The sequence below is a fragment of the Oryza brachyantha genome, chromosome 7 (assembly GCF_000231095.2).
Source record: "Oryza brachyantha chromosome 7, ObraRS2, whole genome shotgun sequence".
NCBI classification, from domain to species: domain Eukaryota; kingdom Viridiplantae; phylum Streptophyta; class Magnoliopsida; order Poales; family Poaceae; genus Oryza; species Oryza brachyantha.
In genome coordinates, this window is record NC_023169.2 from 17,816,319 (window position 1) to 17,828,606 (window position 12,288).

The 12,288-nt window shown below is 40.2% G+C and overlaps 2 protein-coding genes across 2 annotated transcripts; one reads left to right on the top strand and one right to left on the bottom strand.

Annotated features, from left to right (window-relative positions):
* Positions 1-325: 325 nt before the first annotated feature.
* On the top strand, positions 326-3,903 carry LOC102720063 (E3 ubiquitin-protein ligase DIS1-like). The gene is made up of 4 exons (XM_006658003.3): positions 326-572; positions 1,944-2,168; positions 2,381-2,767; positions 3,183-3,903. The coding sequence occupies exons 2-4, from the start codon at positions 1,968-1,970 to the stop codon at positions 3,501-3,503; spliced, it is 909 nt and encodes a 302-aa protein (XP_006658066.1). The 5' UTR covers positions 326-572; positions 1,944-1,967; the 3' UTR covers positions 3,504-3,903.
* A 2,253-nt stretch (positions 3,904-6,156) lies between these two features.
* On the bottom strand, positions 6,157-7,258 carry LOC121055026 (uncharacterized protein At5g39865-like). Its single transcript, XM_040526382.1, has one exon. It carries the CDS (start codon positions 7,107-7,109, stop codon positions 6,471-6,473), a length of 639 nt encoding a protein of 212 aa, XP_040382316.1. The 5' UTR covers positions 7,110-7,258; the 3' UTR covers positions 6,157-6,470.
* Between the last annotated feature and the right edge of the window lie 5,030 nt (positions 7,259-12,288).

A 12,288-nucleotide genomic window follows, 5' to 3' on the forward strand; every position in this document is an offset into this window, starting at 1 on the left:
AAAATAATCTTCATGTACTTATTTATTAACCCCTTTGATGATAAAAAGATGAACTAACATTACTCCCTCATAGGTTTAATTGTGCCTGCTCCTTATTTATTTCTATTTCTTTCCTTTTAAGTTTGAAGTAGTCCCTTATTTTGAGATAAAACTTTTGACCAAAATAACTAATTAATTTTATATTTTTTTGGGACCAATGGAGTGTTGCTGGTCATTAAAGAATTCAGAGAATGAGTGAGTAATTCGTTTTTATCACTGATGACCTGCACCAAAGCAGTGTACTGCACTCATAGCAGACAGGCCCACTTAAAACTTAATGAACAGTAACATCGAAATAATCCTTCCAAACCCCGAGGAGGAGGGGAGGAAAACCACAAGAGACCATTAACTTTCTCCACGAGGAGAGAGAGAGAGAGCAGACAGAGAGAAAGAGAGGAGCTTTATTTCGAATGCTCCTGAAGTAGTCCTGCATCCTCCTCTTCCTCTCTCGAGCCCTTCACCACGGCATCATCATTCAAGCCGGACGCAAAGCATCCCAGATCAAATCGGCTGGTTCGGCCTTCCATTTCGAGGTAGCGCATTTTGCTCACCTTCTTTGGAGGAAACATTGGGGTTTTTAGGGGATTTGGAGGTGTTCATGCTGTTCTTTGGTGCGGTTGTGGTGAAATGCGGGCGTGAGATCGGGAATGTGGGTGTCTCGCGTGCGCCTTGTTTGCTGTTTGATTAGGGGTTTTTTGCTTGGTTTGTTCTTGGAAAATTTGGGGGCTTTCTTGCTTTGGAACGGAAGGGAGAGGTGTGCGTGCTGATTCGGTTAAAGAAAATGTTTTTTTCCCATCATTGATGTATGCACTGGACTTCATATTAGGAAAGCTGCAAGTTTGCATGATTGATCCATCTCATTCTTGGTATATCTTGACCAGGCATAGGTATTTGTGAATATTTTTCTCTCTTTTTCGAAGTTTCAAGTACAGTGTGTGTGGAACTGAACTGCCTCACATACAAAAGAATCATATTGGACGTGTTCTTTCTTTTTGCTGCTATTATAGGCACTTAGCCCGAGATACTGTGCAACAATGGTCGATTACCACAATGAGTGTTCGTACATTTGATAAGAATCATATGCTCAGTCTTCTGGTTTCTGCTTCTAGTTCTGATGTGTCCATGATGCAAGGGAGTTATGTCTGTGACTATGCCTTCCCAATATCAGTGGCCGCTGCCCATATCATGATTTCTTTGAATTAGCAATAATCATGGGTAATGTCTACACTAGCAATTCATCATTACACGATGAGGAAAGATGCCACCTTGTGATGATGAACTGCCCATGCCCTACCCTTGTTGTTTTTGTAGTGCTGCTGTAAGTAGGTTCAGCTTTGCCTGCGATACATGGTGTAGTGGAGGTTGATGGAAGTGCCACCCCTTTTCCCGTTCCTAATCTGCAAATGCATAATTTTCCTTCCACTACCAAGACTTTCCTCGGTATTTACAGTGAAGCAGTTGTACCTAGAGGCTAAAACAGCATACTAACTAACTAAACCTGACAATGCAATGGCTGCAAACCTATTGTGAATTTAATCTACAGTACAAAACCACTATATGATGTAATTCACTCAGAATGTAAGCTTATGGGTCTAAATAACCAGTTTTGTAGTTCAGTGCGCAAAATGGGCCTTTTGCGATGTTAGGAGTATTATACATGTACTTCTGTAATCCATAAAAACTTCATATGGAGCCTCTCTGAGCTCAGAACCTTTAAGTTTTGTTTGTTGTATTATGACTGCCTTAAGTGTTGACAAATATAGTTCTGTTCTGAGTTCCAACGGGAAGGCGAAGAAATTTAGTTGGGCAACAATGTTTGCGATGAGTAAACATGCACTTCTACCTTACTGTTACCTTTCTTTTACCTACTGGAAAATAATTCTCTGTTTTTCCCTTTCAAACAGGATTCTACATTTATAGGCTTGTCCATGGCATCAGCTACTTATCTTGATGATGCCAATTCTGACGTTATTGATCCTCCAAAGAATGAGGAGATATTGGATGTTACTGAACTTGTTGGTGATCACACCCAGCATTCACCAAAACCAAATGTGATGGTCTCTGGCAATGTGCGTGAACTACTGGAATGCCCTGTTTGTCTAAATGCCATGTATCCTCCAATTCATCAGGTACACCTTGTTAGCATATTCTTAATTACATTTGCCTGACTACAGTAGGGACTTGGAGTGATAAAAATGTTGCTTTAGCTTTAATTTAAATTGATCTAACATAGGATTTCTGTTTGATATTTTTATGAAGCCTTTGATATTCTTTGACCCAGAAGAGAAAGTTGAATTTGTAAGCACATTCATTAACAATGTTTCCACATCTCTGTGTGTAGTGCTCCAATGGTCATACTCTCTGTTCTGGATGCAAGCCAAGGGTTCACAATCGCTGCCCAACTTGCAGACATGAATTGGGCAATATAAGATGCCTTGCTTTGGAAAAGGTAGCTGCATCGCTAGAGCTTCCATGCAAATATCAGAACTTTGGGTGCTTGGGCATATATCCTTATTATTGCAAGCTGAAGCATGAGTCACAGTGCCAATACAGGCCCTATACCTGCCCATATGCTGGATCTGAATGCACTGTTGCTGGTGACATTCAATATCTAGTAAGTCACTTGAAAGATGATCATAAGGTTGACATGCACAATGGAAGCACCTTCAATCATCGCTATGTCAAATCGAATCCTCATGAAGTTGAGAATGCTACCTGGATGCTCACGGTAATTTTCTTAGCGCTCTGTATTTTATGAAGAGAACACTGAACACCTCACAATGTTCGTGCTACTGGGTTGTACATACAAATTCTGATTGACTTGTATTCTAGGTAGCATGTCATTCCTTTTCCACTGCTGCTTGAGATCCACCAACTATGCAAAGTTCAGCGTATCTAAGATTGTTTGTCATAAACATGAAATTATGATTTTCTGGTTGTTTGTTAAGTACTTAAGTGCATACTTATCAGCATGGTTAAATAGGTTATTACAATGACACACTATGCAGTTGCTATCATAATTTCATCATTTCTTGGTTAGAAAATGATTGTAGTAGTAGCGTACAACCGTTTTGAAGTTTCATCTCATGTTTATACTTCATGGTGATGCGTACGCTGTAACTATTTGTTGATTTTATATCCAGGTTTTCAGCTGCTTTGGCCAGTACTTCTGCCTGCACTTTGAGGCATTCCAGTTGGGCATGGCACCTGTCTACATTGCCTTCCTGCGGTTCATGGGAGATGATGCAGAAGCCAAGAACTATAGCTACAGCCTGGAGGTTGGGGGCAGTGGTCGAAAGATGACCTGGCAAGGCGTCCCAAGAAGCATCAGAGACAGCCACAGGAAAGTTCGGGACAGTTACGACGGGCTAATCATCCAGCGGAACATGGCACTATTCTTCTCCGGTGGTGACAAGAAGGAGCTCAAACTGCGTGTCACAGGAAGGATTTGGAAGGAACAATAAATCACACACCATCTCAACTTCTCATTGCAACCTAGGATGTCTGGTGCAAAATGGGATTAATGCGTAAGCGAATTACTCTGGGAACTAGCTAGGTAGGATTTGGTAATATGATAGACTGTCTTAGCTACCAGCAGCCATTCTTCTAGTAGTTCAAGAACACTTTGTATGGACGATTATCTCGTGGCACTGATGTAGAATTGAAGGCAAATCTCTTCTTTGCTCTGAACTACTCCAAGAGCTTGCCAATCTGCCGTTGCAGGCGATTCTTGATGGTGACTCTGTGAAATGTAAATGTTGTAGCTCTACCCTCGGTATGAGGCAAATCTATATCAGGCCTCCATTGTTTTGCTGGCACGTGGCCCTGCCAAACTTGCAATGTTTGGCTGTGGAACTGAACCGTTTTCTCTGACATTGCTGCATGTATATGTTGACTTGCAGAAGCTGCGTATGCGGTAACCTGACAGCTGATCTTTTCACCTCTACTTATAAGCCAAAAGTTAAATTTTTAGCTTTAAATTTAAAGTAGATTTTAGATTTTTTTATTATAATTTACTTTTCAGTCTTCGCTTTTAGATCAGATCACTAAGATAACATATATATAAAAGTTTTATTGATAAATTATTTTTTATTTGTAAATATGTCGTTTTTTGTTTTTATGAAAAAACAAAACAATAAATTATAAACCCCTAGAAAAGGAATAATTTGAATATTTGAATTCGAGCTCGAGGCCGCATCGAGCCTGACAATGGCGAGCAAATTGGTCAGCTTGTGCGACATGTCAAATTGTCAACATGTACAGCAAGAGTAAGAAGTTTATTGTGCAAGCTCGGATGCCAGCAGAATCACCGAGCTTTCGCACCTGTGTCCTGGAAAACAAAGGCAACTTCCCCACTAACATCAACACAAGAAACATATAATACCTGCATCAGTTAAACAAATTCTGAACGAAGCAATATTCAAGTTTAGTGCACTTGATTACAGTTAGCGAGGTTTAGGTTAGCTGAGTACTTGAGTTGGATCATTTTCAGTAGACATTGTTTTTGAGTTGCCGTAATGTAGAGCCATCTATTCAGGAGAAGAGTTTAATCACTCTCCTTGTTGTTAAAGATTAATTAATTAATATTATTATTTTGAATTTTGTTAAAGATTATTTGTATGGGACTACGGATGATTGTTTCGCTGCAGTGATGTAGATCGTAGAATTCAAGGCAAATTTCTCGTTTATTCTGAACTTATCAAGAGTTTACCGATGTGCTCCGCATCAGATGCCGATGGTGTACCTAATGCTCACGTGAGGCCATCAGAAAATTGGTAACATAGAGGCTGGGGAAAAAAAGGCCATATATATCCGGATAGATAATAAAAAAGAAAATTGGTAACAGTTCAGAGTGTTGGAGCTGCAATAACAGTACAACACTTCACTCTTCTGCAATTCAGATTCGTCCAGAAAATTGGTAACAGTTCACTGGGTTGGAGGGTGGAGGAGATTTCATCAGACTGACAGTGATACACACAGCTACTTTTCTGCATTTCCTTGTTAGTGACAGCTCTTCTGATTTTTGGTTGAAGAAGCTCCAACAGTGAAACATCCTTCATATAGTCACATAACTTGGCTGGAGAACTAATAATATGGTAACAAAAGGGGAAATTTTATGCAATGAGAGAAACAAGCAAAATACTTCTTGGAGCATTTATTTTCGGCTTCAACCTGTCTTCCATCCATGTGCAAGTGTAGAAATTGATGCACACCAAAATGTATGCATCTTGCTATCTAATTCTATAGTACAAGCATTCTCTGATCTGTCCACAGGTTTAGGATTTGTTTGGCACAACTTCAGTTCCAACTTCACCCGGTTTCAGCTCCATGCAAAATGGAAGCGGAGCAGCTTGGACTAATCTAAAAAACATGAACTACAGAGATGGAGCCGGCCAAGCAGTAGTTAGAGTATAAGAGCATCCCCAACAGCTCATCTAAATTTGATCATTATATCTTCATTTAAATGATTATCTAAATTAGTTTCATCATTCATATCTCTTTGTATCCCACTAGATCATTCATATATGATATTCTCTATATCTCTTTGGAGGATGGAGAGAGATCATCTAAATTTGAAAGATCTCTCTTCTAATATGGATGACCTCTAAAAATAGATAATAGGATAGCCGATTTGTTGGAGCTCAATTTGAAGTCTTCATCCTCTATTTTCAAAATAGAGGATGGGATAAATGAGCTATTGGGGATGCTCCTAAGTGCCTAACCAAATGGGGCCTTAAGGTTTCAATTGGCATGCAACACCAATAAATTGACTGCAAGGAGCTTTTAGTTGCATCAATCGAATTCTTTTTCTGCATGAATTGGCAGAAGACTCCCCAAAACTTCTTAATTGGTGAGTGGGGGCTACTGGTTCAAAGCCGAATTCAAATTCATTGCACTTCAATAAAGAAACCAAAAGTTGAAAAGGTAGCTCCAATTTAGAAAACAGTGACAGCATGATTACAGTTAAGAAGTTTTAAGTTAGCACAGTTGGATCATTTCCAGAACACGTTGTTTTGAATTGTAGAGTCATTTGTTCATCAGTAAGAAATTCAATAAGAACAAGTCACAAGTCACAAGATGAGTTCAAACAAGGAAAAGATGAGGATAATTAAGAACTACACAAGAACTGATCACCCCAAACTCAAGTATTTACATGTTAATATCAGTGACAATCTTACATACATATACAATACATGCAACCATCGGCTCTTATTTTTTTTTTCAATCGCCATCACCCCATGGCAATATTGCATCAAGGAGCCAAGAACAATTCATTCTCTCCTCGATGAGCAGCAAATCCAATCCCCAAATGAGTCGGACGCACACAAATCACACCCAGAAACCGAAAGGCGCCTCCTTTCTTGACTCTAAAGCCTCTAATCCGTTAATTAGCAGCTCGAATTGAATAGGAAAGATCACATCTTTGGCGATCAAGAACAGCAATTAGGGCAGCGTACCAATCCGTTCTCGTTGCAATCGACGCAACGCTGCACGCGATCTTCCTCCTCGATGAACACCTTGCGGCCGCCGCCGCAGGCGGTGCAGGGGACGAACCGGACGCCGCCGCAGCCGTCGCAGACGTAGGCCGGGTCCTGGCCGGCGGCGCCGTCGAGGAGCCGCCGCAGCTGCCCGCTCTCGTGCAGCTGCCGCACCTCGTCGGCGCCGCCCACGAAGCGGCCCCCGATCAGGAGCTGCGGGAGAGAGAAGGCGCGCCCGCGCGCGTCGAGCAGGGACTGCAGCTCGCGGCGGAACGCGGCGTCCATGGACACGTCGCGCTCGTCGACGGCGACGCGGAACCCGCGCAGGATGGCGCGCACCGAGGAGCAGTCCGCGAACGTGCGCCGCACCCCCCGCAGCGACGTCGTGTACAGCACCACCGCCTTGGGCCTCGCCCGCGGCTCGTCCGCGAGCTGGTGCCGCCTCCACTTCGCCGCCGGCGGCAGCAGCCGGTGCCCCTGGTGGTGGTGGTACGTCAGGGACCTCGCGAAGTGGAACGGCTTCTTGCCGCAGCTCCCGCTCCCTCCTCCTCCTCCACCACTCATAGCCGCCTTGCTGCAGCCATCCTCCATCTCACTCCGCCGGCGCTCAGCCGCCGCCGCCGCCGTAGAAGCTGAGGCGAAGTTCCGTTCGGTTCTTGGCTATGGCGGTTGCCGCGAGGCGAGGAAAGGGGAAAAGAAAGGAAGCGAATTGGGGAAAGCGAGAATGGAATTAGCCGTGAACGTGGGGTTTAGTGGCGTATAAATATTTTCTTCTGAAGCTGAATTTTTCTGACGGTATTCTTGTTCTTGTTTCCCTTTTCCCGTTTTTTCAGAGGTGGTTTTGTTTGTTTGTTTGTTTTTTTCCCCAATAGTAGCATTAGCACTAATGATATCTGGTGATTAGTTAACAACTATGAGTTAATAATTTACAGGTTCAGAGCTGGGTACTTAATTCTGTTTGGGTTGTTTTTGAGTTGCAACAACATTTTTTGCCGTTTCTTCCCTTAATTCTGAAGCATTTGTTTGTTCAATTGGTTAGTTTTGTTGGCTGTGAATAGACTGGTTTGGGTGTTGGAGTCGAAACCCGTTAATGCATGGCTTTGTGCAGCCAGAAAGAAGGTTCCTGAATATGTATGTCATGGTCAACCTGAACGAGAGGCTGTCATTTTACTCCTCTAACACATTTTCCCCCTCTTTTATATTTTTTATGTGAACCATATTTCAAACAGGCTTACCGGCCTTACTCTATCAGAGAGGATGGGTTAACGTACCGTGTTGATAGGCCCGCAATTATGGTTACATGGTGAACAATGAGAAAGTCGCGCCGAATTTATCACAAGTTTAAAATTTTAATTAACTCTTTGAATTTGTAAGGGGTTATTGTTTAGGTTATCTAGGAAAAAACGAGCGATATATTTATAAATAAAAAATACTTTATAAATAAAATTTTTATTTACTTGTTCTCAACGATCTAAAAGTCGAGACTAAAAAATAAACTATAGTAAAAAAATCTTAAAATCTATTTTAAATATAAGGTTGGAAATATAAATTTTGGTTTATAAGCGACAAGATGGAAAACCTATCGCGTCTAGACTATTACCGTCCTTGGCAGGAAGGGAAACCCTGATTCATCTATTGGTATGTAAACCGGTAGGAGCATAGCATGGCCACTGTTCCATTTCCAATCAAGAGCACTGATAACTTCACTGAGATACTGTAGAATTGTACAAACAGAGGCATGGAAATCTATGTCTGAAACTCTGAATTCTCCATGGCAGAGCACTGTTCAGCTCACATGGATAATGTTTTGAGGTACTACATGTCTGCAGTTTGAGGAACATATAGGATCCCACAGTGGCAAAGGATGGAGGAGTATGAGCTTGAGTAGGGAACATGGAAAGCTGAAGAACTGCATGCAAATCATGCAGTTTGGCCTACTGAACTATGGACATGGTCCTGTGTCATGGACCCAAAATTGGCTAGCATCCAACTCCCATAAGTCTTCATTTTCTTGGGTCCCTTGTCTTCTGGCATCTGAGCTGGTCTTTATAAATGCTATCCATGATAGATCGATCTAATTGATGGCTTCCTAAATGCTAATATTTTTTTGTTTTACGAGGATGAGATGCTAATTATACCAATTTTGATGGTGAATAATTGGCACATGGCTGCCGGAGCATAGATATACTTCGAATGGTACTGTTTGTTCGTCCGGAAAACTCAAATTCAGAGAAATACCATGATCTAAACATTAGGCTGCAATCTGCTGCGGTTCGGATTTAAACTGAATTTTCTGCACTCAACTCCAAATAATACTCCCTCCATATTCTAATTGACGGTGTAGTTAATTTTTTTACATATTTGATTATTTATCTTATTAAAAAAGCTTACATAATTGTTAATTTTTAATCCAATTATTAGTAATTGTATTTTAACTATAGCTTACATTTTTCGCATATTTACGTAGAAATTTTAAATAAGACGTAAAATCAAACGTGCGAAAAGAAAATCAATGGCATGATCTATTAAAAATCCGAAAGATAAAAATATATAAATATCTGCAACTTCATTTATATTTGAGATATCTGAACTTTCAACGTGCAAGGTGTGATTCAGGGATAGCTCTAACCTGGAAGATCTACAGGTGTCAAAAGGGCACCAAAAATAAAAAGATCAAAGCTGAAATCCATGCCTCGCCTGCAGTTTTGTTGTTTCTGCTGAACCAGTAGTTCATCTGGTAGTTTCACGCGGTTGGCGTTCGTTAGACTTCTTCCAAAGCCAGAGGAGAGAACGGATTATATATCCACTGACGTAAGCTCACGCTAACTGTCCGTTCCAGGTTGTGGCGTTGAGAGTTGAAGGTGTTCTTGTTATATGTTTTTTTTCCCCCTGGATATTAGAACTGTTCATATTGAAAACATCAAATATACTAACATTCCGATCTTTGTTATTGTCAATTGCTTACAATTTTTTTAAAGAGAAGGATATTTTTACCCAGCCTCTATATTCGGTTGGATATATGCAACAATTTTTTTAGTTCTGACGTAGCTCAGTAGAGAACTTAGCCTCTTAAATAACCCAATCTGAAATTCATGCTCCTATAAAGATTTGAACTCATGACCTTGGCCATTGTAACTACTAGGCTACATACCCTTTGACTTTTGCTTAGAAATTATGGAGATAGATTATGAGTGTTTTCAGCTGGATCCATTTTATCAGGCCCAAAAACATTAGAAACAAGAGCCTTTTCATTATTTCACAGTTAGAAACAAGAGTTATCCATCTGTAACAATGAAGCTTATGTCAAGAAACTAGTTTTTCAGTGGCAATGTTAATCATTTTGGATAACGTGTAGTGCAAACATGTTTATTAATAAGAAAGGGAAAGACCCTTGGAAACTTTTTGTTAAAACAATGCACATATTTTCTCTGAACAACACATCTCCATCCACTTCGAAAAGTGATTAATATGAAATGTAAAAACATACATCTTACATGAAGTAACACAAGCGACTTGTGGAGAGTAAGCTATACAGGTTTGGCACAGGGCAGAGTATGCCTTGTAAGTAAAGCCACAGAAACCGAAAGATGCAGGCTAAGGACCATACTTTAGTTCCACTCAACACCAGACATTAAGTGGTAGGTAATGGAATTTAGTTATTTAGCCAAGAAAGTGTGCTGTTTTTCTTCAACTTATCTTCAGTCTCAAGGTAGGAGCAGATAGCAGAAAGTGATCAGGCAGTGTCATACTGTCATCCTGTATAATTCATGTTGCAGTGTTCTCAGAATAGAGGAAAAAAAACTTGAAACTATCCTTCTTGATCATATTTTACAGGGACAGAAATGTCACTCCAACCAAATAAAGGTACCAAGTGATGTGAGGTCTCTAATGCCATGCAATCATGCATATAAATATGCTGCTCATAAACAATTCTAACATGTCCCAGCAAGTCATTTACGCCTGCACGGCTAACCAATTCTGAAAGGCAAACTGATAAGGAGATCCAATCTGCTTTGTTCCTGCTGGTTCATCGCAGAAAGATGAGCTATCTGTTATCACTGTCCGGTCCCCGGCCATGATCTAATTACAGCTCAAAGGACTGATTAACATGATAAATTGAAGAGAAAATTTACCAAGAAATGCATTGGCTGAAGTCGAATGTTAGCCAGGTTCATCAATGATCAATCAATCAATGTTTTTTCACGTAGCTCTCATCAAACTGTAGGCAGCATCATGGTGCTCCATTGCCTGATCCCATCTCATTATTCGTTTGGTGGCATCATGAAACTTCATTCAGCTCATCTGTCATCGGTGTCATATTTTTTCCTGACACATTTCTGCTTGTTACTGCTTCAGTGACCCTTGATCCATACACATTTTTCTTTTACGATTAGCACATCCCCTGATCTCAGTAAATTCTTGTTGAAGGCTCACCTTGCGTTTGCATAAAATTCGTGGGCACCGGAATTTGAATCCTGTTGGATGAAATCACACCACTGGTGCTTCCCTATACACATCTATTTGTTCTGATCTGTAAACTACCTCTCAGTTTTCATTGCTGCATTGTGAGATGGCGATTGTTTTTTTAAATTTTTTTTTTGAAGAAAGTTGTGAGATGGAGATTCAAATGGGACAACATGATAATCCAAGAAGTAAGCAACCGGGCAGAGATATGATTGGTGTCCCAATGTTCTAAGACAAGTAGACAATAACCATAAAGCTAGCTTGTAGCAATGTAGCTATCCAGTTTGTCCACAGCAGCAGAGGACCATTCATGAAAGCATGTAGACAACAGCAATGACACAAGGAGGATTAGGACTTGGATAAGCTGGATCTTGCAGAGATTATTGTCCAGTATACTTGTGACGTGTCCATCTTTTAGGGCCCCTTTAAAATGCATGACCGGATCACAGGAATAGAAAAAAAAACAAAAGATTTTGAGCAATTTTACCATCCTTGAAAAGGTAATATGACTGTTTTCTATATAAAATTTGGTATCTTTTAGTAACTAGTACTAAAAGGTATTAAATTTTACATAAAAAACAATGGTAACTCCTGATACATCCTTAAGGGTGGGAAAAATGCTTAAATTTTTTTGACCTAGGTGCAATTGTAAAACAAATTATTGAAAATCTCTTTGTCTTGGTCTTTTTTATAGGAATTTCATAGGATTATTGAAGTGTCAATCATTTGTTTTAAATTATGAAATATGAAACTTTCTTACAGAGTTCCAATCCTAAAGAATTTCTATTTTCCCTACAAATTAAAGAGATCCTTAGTGTATACTAGGGCCGCGTTTGTTAGGGAGAAGGATAAGGCGCGGAAAACGTAGCAATAGATTAGTATATGATTAATTAAGTATTAATTATTTAAAAAAATATGAAATAGACTAATATGACTTTTTAAAACAACTTTACTATAGAAAACTTTTACAAAAAATACACCGTTTAGCAGTTTGGAAAGCGTGCGCGCAGAAAACGAGAGGGATAAGATATCCTGTCCGGCTAACTAACACGGCCTAGGTACCCTTGACAGCGAAACATATATGTTGACTTCGTCAATGTGATCATGATATGTCAGCCTAGTTTTTCAAACGAGGTAATAGGGGATTAGGGGTAGGGTTTGTGCGTGTAAGCTTATAGGGTGAGTATATGCGCATGTGTACCTGTACATTTTGTATCGTGTTTTGAAAGAAAAAACAACCTCATTCTTCAAGAATGGTTTGTTACATGGTCATATTTTAGCTTATGCTAAGCATAAGCAAAAGAAC